The following is a 15,178-nucleotide window of genomic DNA, read 5'->3' as shown; positions in this document are numbered from 1 at the left end:
AAAAAAAAAAAAGAAAGAAAAAAGAAAAGAAGTAACAGATGCCCACTTCCACCTAAGTTCTGTGGACTGATTTCGGGTGATCAGGTTTCTGTGGGGCTTGAACTCTGGTCCTCAGGTTTGTACTGCAAGTGCTTTTTTACTCATGAGCACATCCTATTGGCCCCGGCAATATTTCTTGAATTTCATCTTATTTTATTTTGTGTATGTACCTGAATGTGTGTGTGTGTGTGTGTGTATGTGTACTCACCTGAGTGGGGATGTGTGTACCCAAGTGCCTGTGTGTGTGTGTGTGTGTGTGTGTGCGTGTACACGCATGTGTGCATCATATCAGAAGAAACACCAGACCAATGGAAATAGTTACAGACGACTGTGAGTCTTCATGTGGGTTCTGGGGACTAAACCTGGGTCCTCTGCAAGGGCAGTAAGTGCTCTTATATCAGTTTTCCAGCCCCAACCCTGAGAGCATTTTAAAGACTATGTTTTTCTTTGTAGTCTAGGCTGGCCTCAAACTCACAATCCTGTCACCTCTGTGCAGAGAGTGCAGGCATGCACCACCAAGCTGGTGAATTTGGGAATCTCCATCTTGGGATCCTATGTGCCCAAACTATCTCAGCACCCCCTGCCACGTATGCTCCAGCACAGGTCTCCCTCCACTGGCACACTCAGCGACTAGCCCTTCCAGAGCAGACATGGAGGAACTGGGGGACTCAGGGAACTTCAACACTTACCTCCCCGCTGGCTCCTTCTGTCATACTGGACTGTCCATGATCAGCAGGGGACACCACCCTCATGTACTCTTGTCCTAGAGAGTAGAGGAGACCTCAGTTCTGTGCTCTGTATCTCCCTACCCCCAGAGCCTCCGCCACCGCCCTGTCACCTCCGAGAAGGACAGGTCAGCACCCTAAGCCACAGCAGGTGCCAGGGACTGTTCCAGATTTTCTCCTCCACCACTTGATCACCAAGGGCGTGTTCTGCACTGTGAGTCTACCTGCCCCTCTGAGGAAGCCCCGCCCCCCTCCTTCCCTGCAGGCTGGAGAGCTCGCTCCAGGTCTGCCATCAGTCCACTTTCACTTCATCTGTGAGAAATCATTTATAGCCTTTAATTACCCAGCCTATAAACCTACTTCTCATTTCCCACTCATGACAGTTTTCTCCATCATCCCTGAGCCCCTCAGAGGTGAAAACATGGCCCTACTTTCCTGATGAAGAGCCCGAGGCTCTGTGGCTGCCAGGGGAAGACCTCACACGCAGCCTTCTACCCCACAGAGTTCCCTTCCTCAACCCCACCCACCAAGCTATCAGGCTTGCTCCTCCTGAGTCACCCTGAGGTCTGCAACATGGATGGTCTCTGGTATCAGATCGGAATTGTGAGCTGGGGAATAGGCTGTGGGCAGCCCAACCTGCCTGGCATCTATACCAATGTCAGCCATTACTACAACTGGATTGAGACCATGGTGTTCCTCAGTGGCGCAGTCAGGCGAGATCCGACCCTGCACTGCTGTTCATCACTCTCCCGAGGCCCACCTGAGCCCATGAGGCTGCAGCTTAGGGCCCAACACCTTTGCAGTCTCTGCAGCCCCAGGGCAGGGATGGCTTGTCTCACCAGGTTCTTGTCTTGTCTTCTTTGCCAATAAACTCATTATGCATATCTGAGCTGGCACTCTGCAGCATTATGGAGACCTTGTGACTTCCCTGTGTTCACCCTGAATGGTCCAGTCCAGGGCCCATGATAGCTAGTCTAGGCTTTTGTTGCAGACAGCTCACTGTCAGTGACAGTGGAGTGTGGACAGGGACCCCAGCTCCACCAGAAGCTGAGATTCCTAGCTAGATGCAGGACAGAAGTTCAGGATAACCCGATATCTAGTTAGAATTTCTTCTGCTCTGGTGAAATACCACAGCCAAGACCAGCAATGATGGCACACGCCTTTAACCCCAGCACTCAGAGGCACAGGCAAACAGATCTCTGAGTTCAAGGCCAGCCTAGTCTACAGAGCCAGTTCCAAGACAGCCAGGGCTACACAGAGAAAGCACACATACACACACAAACCACCATCACCATCACCACCATCACCACCACCACCACCACCACCAGTACAATCAAAATTAACTTAGGGAGGAGAGGGTTTATTTCGGCTTACAACTACAGGCCACACTCCATCACTGAGAGAAGTCAGGACAGGAACTCAAGGCAGGGATATGGAGTAGGACTTGAAGCAGAGAGCGTGGAAGAAGCTTGCTCCGCATAGCTTGCTCAGCCTGCTTTCTTTCTTTCTTTTTTTTTTAAAGATTTATTTATTATATGTAAGTACACTGTAGTTGTCTTCAGACACACCAGAAGAGGGCGCTGGATCTATTTACGGATGGTTGTGAGCCACCATGTGGTTGCTGGGAATTGAACTCAGGACCTTCGGAAGAGCAGTCAGTGCTCTTAACCGCTGAGCCATCTCTCCAGCCCCTCAGCCTGCTTTCTTATAAAACCCAGGATCATTCACCCCAGGATGGCGCTGCCAACAGTGACTTACGCCCTCCCATCCCAACCCCTAATCAAGACAATAACTCCCAGACTGTGCACAAGCAAATTTGTTTTTTGTTTGTTTGGTTTGGTTATTCAAGACAGGTTGCACTGGCTGTCCTGGAACACATTCCAAGACCAGGCTGGCCTTCAACTCAAGAGTGAGTACTGGGATTAAAGTATGTCTAGCCAGCCAGGCATGGTGGCACATACCCTTAATCCCAAGACTCTGGAAGCAGAGGTAGGTGGATCTCTGTGATTTCAAGCCCAGCCGTGTCTACAAAGTGAGTGACAGAGGAACCCTGTCTTGACAAAACAAAAAAAACGGGCTGGAGAGATGGCTCAGCAGTTAAGAGCACTGACTGCTCTTTCAGAGGTTCTGAGTTCAATTCCCAGCAACCACATGGTGGCTCACAACCATCTGTAATGTCCTCTTCTGATGTGTCTGAAGACATATATAATATACTCACATACATAAAATAAATAAATAAATAAATCTTTGTAGGGGGGAGTAAAGTTCACCTAGTCAAATCTCATAGAGGCATTTTCTCAATCAATCTTCCTTCTTTCCAGATACATCTAGGCTTGTGTCAACTTGCAACTTGACAGAAGCCGACCAGCATAGTTGGTAGGAAGCAGAACGGGAGTTTATTAAGAAGGTTTGACATGGATTTCTGCATAAGCATGTCCTAGCTTCCTTTCTGTTGCTATGATAGACTACCCCTCAAGAGCAGCCTTAAGGGAAAAGGTGTTAGGGTCCAGGAGTCACCCCACAAGCCACAAAAACAGCCATCTCAGTTAAAAAGGGATGGCTTATTGAATGCACACCCCAAGACTGCTCAGCCAGGGCAACAGGCTCAGCGTCAACGATAAAGGCAAGACCCACAACAAGCCCATCCACACGCGGATGCAGGGGCCGTAAGGGCCTTTCCTCCTTGTTTCCTTGGTAACTTAGACCTAACAGTTCAAGCTGACCCCTCTCTTACCTGGTCTTGAATGAGGGCTGCAGCTAGGGAATTGCTTAGGATTGACAAACCTCAGAACATACAGAACACAACAGGGTACATGGTCAGCATGACCCTGCTCTGAGGCAAGTTGTTTTTCTGTGCCAATGACTGACAGGCATGAAATAGCTGGCGGGCCTGGGACAAAATAGCTGCAGCTATGCTAAGGGGCAAGCCTACAGAAGGGTCTTATCTGGCTTACAATTCCAGGCTGTAGACTATCATGACAAGCAAGTCAAGGCAGGAAACTTGAAGCAGCCAGTCGTAGCCACAATCAAGAGCAGAGAAAGAATGAATCAGAGCCGGGCGTGGTGGCGCACGCCTTTAGTCCCAGCACTCGGGAGGCAGAGGCAGGCGGATTTCTGAGTTCCAGGCCAGCCTGGTCTACAGAGTGAGTTCCAGGACAGCCAGGGCTACACAGAGAAACCTTGTCTCAAAAAAAACAAACAAACAAACAAACAAACAAACAAACAAAAGACTAAATCCTCCTCCACGACTCCCAGTGCTCAGCCTGCTTCCTCCTCTTCTCTAAGGTCCAGAACTCAAATCCAGGAAACAGCACCACCCACTTTCTGAGTCATTCTATATCAATTAGCATAATCAAGATGATCCCCTCAAGGACTTGGCCTCAGGCCAACCTGATTTAAACAGCCCTTCACTGAACTCCCCTTCCCACAGCAAGGTAAAGGCATGTATGTTAATCGTTAATCTCAACACTTCTGTTAGGTGGAGACCGGCCTAGTTCTGTGAGTTCAAGGCCAGCCTGATCTACAAATGAAGCTCTAAGAGCTCTAGGATAGGCCAGGATACGCAGAAATTGGAGAGAGAGAGAGAGAGAGAGAGAGAGAGAGAGAGAGAGAGAGAGAGAAGCTAATTAAAACTAACCACACAGCTTTTAAAAAAGAGAGGACAAGGCGTACCACATGTGGGTGTAGGGTCTTTAAGAGCCACAGTAGGTGTCTGGGCAGTGCCTGGGCGGTACCTGGGCAGTGTCTGGGCAGGAGCCATATATGTGATGTTGGGAGGCTCCTGAAATTACAAAAAGTTGCTAAGAAATCTTTTTTTTCTCTCTGATTATTATTTTTCTTTTTTAATATGTATGAGTGTTTTGCCAAAATGTCTATCGGTGTACCATATACACATCTGGTGCCTGATAAATTGCCTCTCTTTTAAAAAATAAAGCCCTGGAGAGCTGGCTCAGCAGTTAAGAGCTCTTCTGAAGGGCCTGGGTTTGATGTCAAGCACCCGCCTGCCGGTCCCCAGCCATTGGCAACTACACACCTTAAGCACTGTTCATTCTGTTTTATCATTCTTATTATTTTAAATATCTCTATATAAAAGGAATATTGGCCAAATGTGGTGGCTCAAGGCCTTTATTGTTGGCATACCAGAGGCAGAAGCAGGCAGAAACAGGAAGATCTCTATAAGTCAAGGCCAGCCTGGTCTACAAAGCAAGTTGGGCCAGCCAGGATTACACAATGAGAACTATTCTAAAAAAATAAAAAATATAAAATAAATGTTGTCTCTAAGTAAGCATCTTTTGCACAGATTTTGTTGATTCGTGGCACTCTTTGTTGTCTTTTGCTTTTGTTTTGGTTTGGTTTTTCAAGGCAGGGTTTCCTTTTATCCCTGGCTGTCCTGGAACTCATTCTGTAGACCAGGCTGGCCTCAAACTTGCCTCTGTCTCTTATGCTGGGATTAAAGGCATGAGCTACTGAGAGGCCAAAGCTTTTAAGTTCAGACTCCGTTTAAGAGAACCTGACCTAAGTTTGAACTCAGGTAAACTAGCAGGCTGGGACCTAGTATTAGTTTCCAAGTTTCCCCCAACAAAACCCTAACTTATCTCCAGTCTCTAGGCTCACCCCCTGGTACTACACTACCACTGCCCAGCTAGAAGGCAGCATTCAGCAGATGAGAGGACCCTGCCAGACTCCAGGGAGAGGGCCACCTTTTCTTTCTTTTTCTTTTTCTCTGTTTTTCTATCCTACTTCAGACGGTTATGCCTCCAGACTGTTTGAAGGCCAAGAAGCCTGGGATGGGGAGTGATGGCAAGAGCTCCTTACCAGAACCCACACCTGAGTGCGCCCCATCACACCAGCACCACATGCCTCTGCTCTCACCATAGCCCATGCAGCACGTCTTAGGGTCTTAGGAGCAGGGCTTAGCTGCATGCAGTTTGTTGAGGAGTGCAAGCCCAGGTAGGTGAGAATGCATGTTTGTTTTTTTTACCGCTATGATGATAAGACTGAGTAACAGGGAGATGGACTTAGCACACAGTCTGTGCCTCCATTTGGGTTGGATTTGGGGGGTGCTCTCTTGTTTCTCCCAAGGTTCAGAGGTGCAAAATCCAACCAGTTGCAGATTTTCCGCCTGTACTGAGCCAAGTTCTCAGACAGGACCCATCTCCTTGTTCCGTGCGTCCCATGTCTTCGTGTCTTCCAGCCTTGCTGATTCACTCCAGAATACAGCCCTCAGGCTCTGTGCCACATGGGGTGCCCACCACAAGGTTTCACCCCTGACCCCAGAGCTGACCATCTCCTCTCAGGCCACTCCCAGCTCCACTGGTCCTTAATCTTTGTAACAGCCACAGACATTGCATTAGGGACGCTTGGACTCACCTTCTAGGGGCAGCCGGACCTGGAGCAACAGAAGGTCCCTGAAGTTGGAGGAGGATGGGCGTGTTCGTCTTCCGTTCTTCCTGCGATGCTATAGAATTGGCCACATGTCTGGCATTGCTCCAGAGTCCATGCTCCTTGGCTAACCCAGCTAATCTTCACAACAACCAAGTGGTCAGCTTTGTAGATGAGAAAAGTGAGGTGTGATGGAAGTTGAGTAACTCCATCAAGGGCTCGGCATTGAAAGGAGGACATGCTGAGGCCAAACTTCAGAGAGCTGAGCCAGTGGGATCAACGGATACTACCATCACCACCCTGCCCTCTGTTCCTTCCTCCCTCTGTCTCTGTCTCTCTGTCTCTGTCTCTCTGTCTCTCCCTGAGTCAGTTTGTGTGTGCACATGCATACACATGCTCACATTTCTGGGCCTCAAATAAGCAATGGCTCTCTACTACTGAGTTAACCCCCTCCCCCAACAAATATGGGGGTGTTTTTTGTTTGTTTGTTTTGTTTTTGTTTTTTGGGGGTTTTTTTGTTTGTTTGTTTTTGTTTTTTTGTTTTTCGAGACAGGGTTTCTCTGTATAGCCCTGTCTGTCCTGGAACTCACTTTGTAGACCAGGCTGTCCTCGAACTTAGAAAGCCACCTGCCTCTGCCTCCCGAGTGCTGGGATTAAAGGTGTGCGTCACCACGCCGAGCCGGGGGTGTTTTTTTGAGACAGGGTTTCATGTATCCTAGACTGACCTCAAGCTTGCTATGTAGCCAAGGATCATCTTGAACTCCTCCTGAGTCCGTCTCTAAAGTGCTGGAGTCCTAGGTGTGTGCCCCCACCCTCAGTTTATGTCATCCTGGGTTAGAGCACAGGGTTCTTCAAATGTGTGGAAGCACTCTGCCATCTTAGCCACGTTCTCAAGCCTGCCTGGCTTCCTCCCTGTATCCAAGCACTGAACTGCAACGGAGTCCTCGTCTCTGTGTCTCTCTGTCTCACCTCAGCCTGTTGTCTTGCTCACCCTTTTCCCCTTAGTCCCAGTTGTTCAACGCCAGCCCTGAACTGAGCACAGTTCTGCCCCCTGGAAACTCTTAGAATGAATGCATCCTCTCCTTTATTGGCTTTTCGTGACTATAACAAAATACCAGAAGCAGGTTAACTTTATAAAGAAAAGAGATCTTTTATCTCATAGTTTTATAGATCCAAAGTCATGGCACTGGCATCAGCTCAGTTCTAATGTTCCTTGCTCTATCTTTCCTGGCCAACCCAAACCAAAGAGTACACCATTCCCCTGATAGTGCATAGTGCTGCTTATAGCCAAGGTGTTGTGGCAATTTGAAATTGGTCACTCTTCACTCCTTGCTCATGCTGACATAAAGTCCAGAAGGGACTGGCCAGGTTGGATTCCGTGTGCAGTCGGCTACAGGCCCGGGATCTAGAGTGTGGGTCTGGAGTCTGGACTTCCATGTGAGGTCAGCTGCTGTGGCTGAGCTGGGATTACTGCATGGAACAATAGAGCTCAGAGCCCCAGCAGCTGGTTTCACAAGGCGGCAGGATCGGGTTTAGAGATGAGCTGCCAAGGATCTTCTGGGGCTTCCTGGCCTAACCGCAGCTCCCCCAGCCCCCTCCCCACCCCACTTCTCAGCACCTGGTGTCCTTTTCCTGTACCTCTTAAGTTGTGCTCAAAGAAAGCATCTTTGTTTAAAGGTGCTCAGGTGCGGCCACAGCTCCGCCTTGGCCTTGATAATTACCTGGGCCTCCACCTCCTCTGTCTTTTAAGCCCCCAGGTCCTCCCCTGGCCCCATCAGAGAGGACACCAGGCTTCAAGGGTGAGAGCTGGACCCAAGGGGGTGCTAGGGAATGAAAGATGGGGACCAGAGGGTGAAGCTCCAGGTTCCTCCCGAGGCCTAAGGTGCTCAGATCTGAGGCTGGCTGCGCTTTGTCAGGGTTGGTCACGTGGAGTCTAAGTCACAGGGAGAGGTGTAGAGTCTGGGCTTCAGTGACAGGTCCAGGACCAAGCAGAGATTAGCGGCAGACAGAACAGCCACAGGGGTACAGGGTTGGGTAGGATATGCCCCCTAGCCTAGAATGCTTCTCTCTGCTCCCTGCCACTTCCAGACCAGAGACCAAGCTACGTACGTGCACCCAGGCCAGTCCTGAAGATACAATGAGGGGTGCTTCCCACCTCCAGATCCTGCTCCTGTTGGGGTTAGGTGAGTGGGGGCGAGGGTTAGGGGCGCTTCCACAGACACTTTAACTACAGGTGGCTCACCTCACCTCTCCCGGAGCCAGGTGCCTCTAGAACATTGTGGGCCATCTTTCTTCTGAGGCCCAGAGACTCTCTGGCACTGTCCTTGGTCTCTCCAAATGTGAGTACGTATGTAGTGTGCTGTATGTATGTAGTGCCTAAGACCCACCTCCCACCTCCCAGTGCTCTGGGGAGGGTGATGGAGGTGACCAATGGCACAGAAGCTTGGCATGAGGTCAGTGTAACAAATATGTTCCACCTTCTACCTAATCTCATCGCCGACCCGGGATCTGTTACCTGGCATCAAATCCCTAATCTAGTCCCTTACCTGCTCCCCCTCTGCAGGAACCAGGATGCAGGAGTGTGCAGGTAAGAAAGGCTGGGGACCACTTCCTCCTCAGCTCGGCCCTGTCCCCCTTCCTACGCTTACTTCCCAGACCCCCAAGTTCCAGCCAAGCCTCAGTGCCCTCTTGTCCTGTCACAGCTTGTGGGCAGCCCCGCATGTCCAGCCGGATCGTTGGGGGCCGGGATGCTCAGGATGGAGAGTGGCCATGGCAAACAAGCATTCAGCACCGTGGAGCCCACGTGTGCGGAGGGTCCCTCATTGCACCCCAGTGGGTGTTGACGGCAGGTCACTGCTTCCCCAGGTCAGTGCTTGCTCACTGTCCCAGCTCCAGGAGAGACGGGGTAGAGCTGCTGGGGAGGGGTGGGCAGTGCCGGCTCCCGACAGGCTCATGGTCCAGGTAGTGTCAGCAGCCCCCATGTCTGTTCTGCAGACGGGTATTGCCGTCAGAGTACAGTGTGCTCCTGGGAGCATTGAGTCTGGACATCGCGTCATCCCGTGAGCTCTTGGTTCCTGTGCTGCGGGTGCTGCTGCCTCCTGACTACTCTGAGGACGAAGCCCGTGGTGACCTGGCACTGCTGCAGTTGCGTCACCCAGTGTCCCTGAGCGCCCGCATCCAGCCTGTCTGCCTGCCTGCACCAGGGTCCCATCCACCACCAGGGTCTCCATGCTGGGTCACTGGCTGGGGTAGCCTCAGCCCAGGAGGTAAAGCATATAGTCAGGTCAGGTTGGGGGGGGGCAGCATCCCCTTCTCCTCCGTTTGACTTTGAATCCTGGTCTTTCACAGTCCCAGTGTGAGATCCAGAGCCCAAACATTCCTTTTATCAGACTCAAGGAATCCTGGTTTGCAAATCAGACCCTCTCGTTCACCTTTTCCCATCAAGCCCCACTTCAAGCTGTCCTGTCTCCTGATTCTCAGATCTGTCCCTCTTCCCTCAGTACCACTCCCAAAGGGGAGACCCTTGCAAGGAGTGAGGGTGCCGCTGCTGGACTCTCGAGCCTGTGACCGCCTCTACCACGTGGGTGCCAATGTGCCCCAGGGTGAGCGCATAGTGCTACCAGGGAACTTGTGTGCTGGCTACCGCAGGGGCCACAAGGATGCCTGCCAGGTGTGTCTGCTAAGCCTCGCCCTCTGGAGTTGGTTCCTCAGCCACTGACCTTCCAGAACCCAGGACTGAGGAGGTTGCAGACCCCCAGCCTAAAGCTAACCCCAGGGAACTGGGCCTAGGAAAGTGGCCTTGAAGGTGAGCCATGACCTAAGCTTACCTCTATTCCTGCAGGGTGACTCTGGAGGACCCCTGACCTGTATGGAGTCCGGCCGCTGGGTCCTGGTGGGTGTGGTGAGCTGGGGCAAGGGCTGTGCCCTGCCCAACCGTCCAGGTGTCTACACCAATGTGGCCAAGTATAGTCCCTGGATCCAGGCTCACCTGAGCCTCTGATGCTGGTGGGTCTGAAAATGTGAACCTGGAGCTTCCCGGCCCATCCCACGTTCCCCTTTCTTACATGAAGCTGAGATGCTAAGAGTCCCTTCCCTCCTCTCCGCCTCAGGCCCGTCTTCCATTGCTCAGGGGTCTTCTGTGAGTCCCCTGCACTTATACTCTGTCCTCTCCTTTTGGCTCATCTGGCCTGTGTGCCCTTTGTTTCCTGGAGGAAGTCAGACAGATTTAAAGTATAAGAGGAACTCTACACCAGGGAGAAGTCTGTGGCCACCAGGAACCTCATTCTGCCAACACCCTGGAGAATGAATACAATTTCCCCCCATCTTCTAATCCCTTAGCTTCATGCTGGTGAAGCCCTCAACAGAGGACACAACTGAGCTGCCCAAGCTTTTGATTCACAGATTTTTCGATTTAATAAATGTACGTTGTTTTAAGCTGCTACCTTTGTGGCAATTTGTTACATGGCCATAAAATGTAATCTACATATAGATTTTACCTAACTGTGATGGAGACATGCCAGAGGGCAAATAGGCAAGCGGTCTGTATGTCACATCCCAGGCTGAGGAAGCCTGGAACTACTCCTATCGATGGAGAGAGGTGAACTCCTAGAGCGTCTGAGATAAGAGAAACCATGTGGGACCCAGGGAATATCAAAGCCTTCTCTCGGGAGCTTAGCAATGAGGCGGCAAAATGTGGTGGAGAATGACCAAAGACCTGAGCATGTCTGATTCCTCTTCTTCCGTCTCATCCTACAAGTTAGGGATCCAGTGGACTGTACTAGACACTCCCTGGCCCCAAGGAAGAAGCTGTGCAGGAGCAGAGCTTGGGGCTGCTGTTCCTACCCCAAGGCTGAGAACAGTCCATTGAATCAGAACAGGCCCAGGTGGGGTGATAAGGGATGCGAGTGCTCAGGGAAGTGCGTAACTATTGCAGGACAACCTACACAAGACCCTGGAGCTCCTGCAGAGAAAATCCTGACTGCTCATGTTGTTACTGTAAGTGTATCGGCTCGTGCCCTTGTCCGTTACCTACCACTACCATCATCCTTGCCTGGGCCAGTCAAGCAATAGGGTATTGCACGCGGAAACCCTGAAAGAGAATAACCTCGGGACGGACAGCCCAGTAATTCTGACCAGGTGACCAAAGAGAACCAAACTAGAAGCAGAGATTAGGATCAGTTAACACCACCACAGCTCGTGTGATCTGTGCTTGAATGAGGAGAGGGAGTGGGGTCACTGTACCACTTCATCAAAGACCTGGTTTTCCTATTTGCCAAGTGAGAAAAGTGGTGCCCAGACTCACAGCTGGCTGGCGTAGCCCGGGGTTCAGTCTGCTTTTCAGGGTGTGCCCTTGCTTTCTCCACTCTGCCCGGCTTCTTAGCCCATTTGTAGATTGTCAGTGCTAGGAAGGCACAGATCTCAGGTCTCTACCGTCTGTTGTGTCTTGTCTGACAGCAAGGCCAGATCCAGGCTGTGACCATCCTACTGAAGCTATCAGAGCTATCAGCTGCAGCCTGGCCCCTGGCCACAGCCCTTCACTGCAGGCCTGATCCTCTGGCTGACAGGATTCCAGACTTGGAGGCCAGGAGGACTGCAGTGAAAACCAGTGACGGATGCTGCCCATGGTGGGGAGAAACTTCACAGGTTTCCCAAGGAGCCAGCGGCTATTAGCTCAAATAACAAATTAGTGTTACCTCAGGAAATAGATATTGAGTGCTAATGCTCAGAGAGACTTTATAATACTAAGAAGGATGCAAGTGTACTTTGGTTGCTGGAGTGCTTTCCTGGAATACATAAAGCACCAAGTTTGATCTCCAGAACCCTATAAAACTGGGCATGATGATACACACCTCTCTAATCCCAGCACTTGGGAGGTGGGCATGGGAGGATCAAAGGTCAAGGCCATCCTCAGCTACATAGAAAGTTTAAAGCCAGCCTGGGCTACTTGAGACCCTGTCTGAAGACAAAAAGAAAAACTTCACAGAGTTGTTAATTCTCCCAATCTCTGTACTGAACCCAAAGCCTCGTGCATGCTAAGCAAACCTACCAACTACTAGTCTAAAACCCTAATCCTATTCTCGCTCTCTCTCCCTTTTTTTAATAATGTGAGTTGCTCTGTCCATATGTACACCTGTATGCCAGAAGGCATACCTTTATAAATGGTCGTGAGTCACCATGTGGTTTCTAGGAATTGAACTCAGGACCTCTGGAAAAAGCAGCCAGTGTTTTTAACCACTGAGCCATCTCACCAGCCCCCTAGTCACTCATTAAGGAAAATTAGGCCTGGATGAGGTTAAGTGCCCGGTGCTGCAGAGTCACCTCGGGAGCAAGTCAGGCACCAGGCTAATGCGAGCCAGGCCAGCAGCATGGTGGGTTCACATGGTAAGTGAATCAAGCCAGGAAATGAGTGACCTTGATTGCTTATAGCAGATGAGAGCCCTGGAGCGCTTCCCTTAGACAATCTCCCAGAAAAAAAGAGAAAGAGGAATTAATTGGAAGATTCACCAAAGTTAATATCAGAAAGACTTGTTATCACAGGAAAAGGTGTGTTCTTGCATATGTACAGTTTGACATTGTGCTTCACAGCTGCACTTTTTGAAAGAAAATTTTGAGTCAGTGTCTTACTTTGTCACTTTAGCTGCCCTGGAACTATGTAGACCAGGCTGGCCTTGAACTCACAGAGGCTCACCTCCCCCTGCCTCCCAAGTACTGAGATTAAAGCTGTGTTCCTGGTGTTTTCAATTATGTGTGCAAGTGTGCCTATATCTCTGTGCACATGAGTGCAGGTGCCCACAGAAGTCAGCGCTATCACTTCCCCTCCAGCTGAAGTTGCAAGCAGTTGTTAGCCACCTGCTGCGAAGTCTGGGAACAAACTCTATAAGACAGTCATTTCTGTGATTGTGGGGTCCCAGGCAGGTTTAAAAGGTTTTCAGTCCCATTGCAGGTTTAAAACATAGACTGGGTGGGGCAAAAAGATTTCTGTAAATCTTGTAATCTCAAGGCCAGTGTATACTATATGGGGAGTTCCAAGTCAGCCAGGACTACATAGTGAGACCTTGTCTCAAAAAAAAAAAACCAAAACCAAAAAAACAGGAAGTTGCGGTATATACCTTTGATCCTAGCACTAAGTCAGAAGGTTGGCAGTAGAAGAATCGAGACCTCAGGGCCAGCCAAGGCTACCAAAATAAATAAATAAGTAGGAACCCATTGGTTAAACCAGTACATACTGCTCTGCAGAGGACCTGAGTTCAATTCCTACCACCCACAGTCGTCAGCTCACAACCTGTAACTCCAGCTACAGGGAACCCTGGCCTCCTAGGTTTGACACTCACATGCACAGACCCCACACAAACATATAATTTAGAATAAAAATTTTAAAATAGGGTGGGAATGTCACTAGCAGAGAATTTAGTATTGCAATAAGATTAAAATGAGGAAAGCTCACTCTAGGTAGGTGTGGTGGCTCCTGAAAACTTGCTCCAAACAGAGCTAGTTAGCACTTTGTTCCTACCTCCCTAACAAACTCAGGCAGTTCTCCGGGATCCTACGACTTAGGGCCTCCCATTAGCCTTGTCTGAAACTGGACTCTGACTCTTGCCCACCTCTGGCAGAGAAACTGAGAGGGCCTGTGGTCATATAATTTAGGATGGCACAAATCAGTGTTCAAAGGGCCTGAAAAATCAAGTCCACAGTTTCTGGGGACTGAATCTGCTGACCTAGGCTCCTGGGTGGAGAAGACACTGTCCTGTCTTCATCAGTCCCGGAAATGACCAGCGATAGTGAAAGGAATGAAGATAATCCAAAGAGCCACTGCTCTGTGTTCCCCATCCCTCTTTGACTCTCAGATTGTAAGGACACATGATTCTCCAAAGAATGATACCCCAGACTCAGATAGCATGCAAATGCAAACAATGTTTTATTCTGCACAAGTCCAGCATACTGGGATTTCCCATTACCAAGATAGAGCCACCCAAGTGAGCTTGCAGGCCTGATTTAAAGCACATTAGGGAACTCCAGGGTAGGTGACCTCTATGTTAATCTGTTTTGCACATCTCTATGGAATTCTATGACCACGGTGTGGGGACTAGAATCTTGCTGGGGAGGTCTGGGAACTGTTACTGAGGAGCTAAGGAAGTCTGGAAGCTGCTGCTGACCCACTGTCCTTGCTTCCGGCCAGACGGCTGGGACATTCCATTACCTGGGTATGAAGGCTGGAGCCTGGTTATTGTTTTTTTTTAATTAGCAATTGACTTATCTGGACTTGCCCAGTTTTGGGGCCTAGTGTCCTTAACTGCCAATTTGAAGTCTGTCATGAAATTGGCCAAGCCTTCTCAAGGCTGTTAAAAACAATGGTCTCCAAGTAATCAGGATTTCCCCAGGAGTCTCATGTTGGCCAAGTCTAGCTAGAGTTGACCCTAATAACTACAGCACCAGTCTCTGAAAGCAATAGCTTTTCTAGCTCCTAACAGGCCCCAAAGCATGGCTGAGTTGGATTTAACAAACCTTTAGACCCAAGCCTGAAGCTGGATGAGGACAATACACAGTGGTGGTAAGATCCAAAACCGTACACCATCTCAAAATGGCTGTAAAGTTACCCCCTCATAACCCCTGCATAAGCTAGTCCCGTGGATAAACGTGGGCTCGAGAGATGGCGCGATGATTATGAGGACGGGCTAGGTTCGATTTTCTGCACGCCACATGACCAGAGGACCCGGCGGCCCTCTTCTGGCCTTCCCAAGCATTGCATGGAACAGGTGCACAGGCATAAATGCAGATAAAACCCTCATATAAAATTGTCCGTGGCAGATGTGCATGAGAGGCTCTCCGTGACTCACTCTCTACGCCCCAAAGCAAGGCAAGAACGCGCCACGGATCCGTGACGGCCTCAACGTATAACCACCTATAACCCAGACACCGAGATGGCGGCCACGCACGGGAAGTGGCTTCCGGATCGCTTAAGATGGCGGCCACGGCGTGGGCGGGGCTGCGGGACAGGGGCGGGGCGGGGCGGGCGGGGCCGCGCAGAGCACGCT

At 50.2% G+C, this 15,178-nt stretch overlaps 2 protein-coding genes across 4 annotated transcripts in view; both read left to right on the top strand.

The window, feature by feature from the left end:
• Positions 1 to 7,211, top strand: part of LOC110338498 (serine protease 41-like) — a 12,654-nt gene extending 5,443 nt beyond the window's left edge. Inside the window, 4 exon segments of the mRNA XM_021221825.1 lie at positions 855 to 941; positions 944 to 978; positions 1,269 to 1,472; positions 7,152 to 7,211. Of these exon segments, the coding sequence (XP_021077484.1) occupies positions 855 to 941; positions 944 to 978; positions 1,269 to 1,472; positions 7,152 to 7,211 (386 nt within the window).
• A 1,057-nt stretch (positions 7,212 to 8,268) lies between these two features.
• LOC110338299 (serine protease 33) lies at positions 8,269 to 10,252 on the top strand. Of its 3 annotated transcripts, XM_021221609.1 has the most exons (7): positions 8,273 to 8,329; positions 8,409 to 8,485; positions 8,685 to 8,733; positions 8,849 to 9,011; positions 9,141 to 9,412; positions 9,647 to 9,816; positions 9,988 to 10,252. In XM_021221609.1, the coding sequence occupies exons 1-7, from the start codon at positions 8,284 to 8,286 to the stop codon at positions 10,144 to 10,146; spliced, it is 936 nt and encodes a 311-aa protein (XP_021077268.1). In that variant the 5' UTR covers positions 8,273 to 8,283; the 3' UTR covers positions 10,147 to 10,252. The 3 variants fall into 3 exon arrangements, with proteins under 3 accessions (XP_021077270.1, XP_021077268.1, XP_021077271.1); XM_021221611.1 differs by lacking the exon at positions 8,409 to 8,485 and having other exon boundaries at positions 8,269 to 8,329; positions 8,710 to 8,733; XM_021221612.1 differs by lacking the exon at positions 8,409 to 8,485 and having other exon boundaries at positions 8,284 to 8,332; positions 8,704 to 8,733; positions 9,988 to 10,146.
• The last annotated feature ends 4,926 nt before the right edge of the window (positions 10,253 to 15,178 follow it).

Source organism: Mus pahari, chromosome 21 (genome assembly GCF_900095145.1).
Source record: "Mus pahari chromosome 21, PAHARI_EIJ_v1.1, whole genome shotgun sequence".
Classification (NCBI taxonomy): Eukaryota; Metazoa; Chordata; class Mammalia; order Rodentia; family Muridae; genus Mus; species Mus pahari.
The sequence above is the reverse complement of the archived record's forward strand: the minus strand, read 5'-3'. Positions and strand labels throughout refer to the sequence as shown.

Excerpts from the sequence above, each read along its gene's own strand:
- LOC110338299 (XM_021221609.1), top strand. The coding sequence starts at position 8,284 with ATGAGGGGTGCTTCCCACCTCCAGATCCTGCTCCTGTTGGGGTTAG. Across the intron at positions 9,012-9,140 it reads GCAGGTCACTGCTTCCCCAG|ACGGGTATTGCCGTCAGAGT; the intron begins GTCAGTGCTTGC and ends TCTGTTCTGCAG. Across the intron at positions 9,817-9,987 it reads GCCACAAGGATGCCTGCCAG|GGTGACTCTGGAGGACCCCT; the intron begins GTGTGTCTGCTA and ends CTATTCCTGCAG.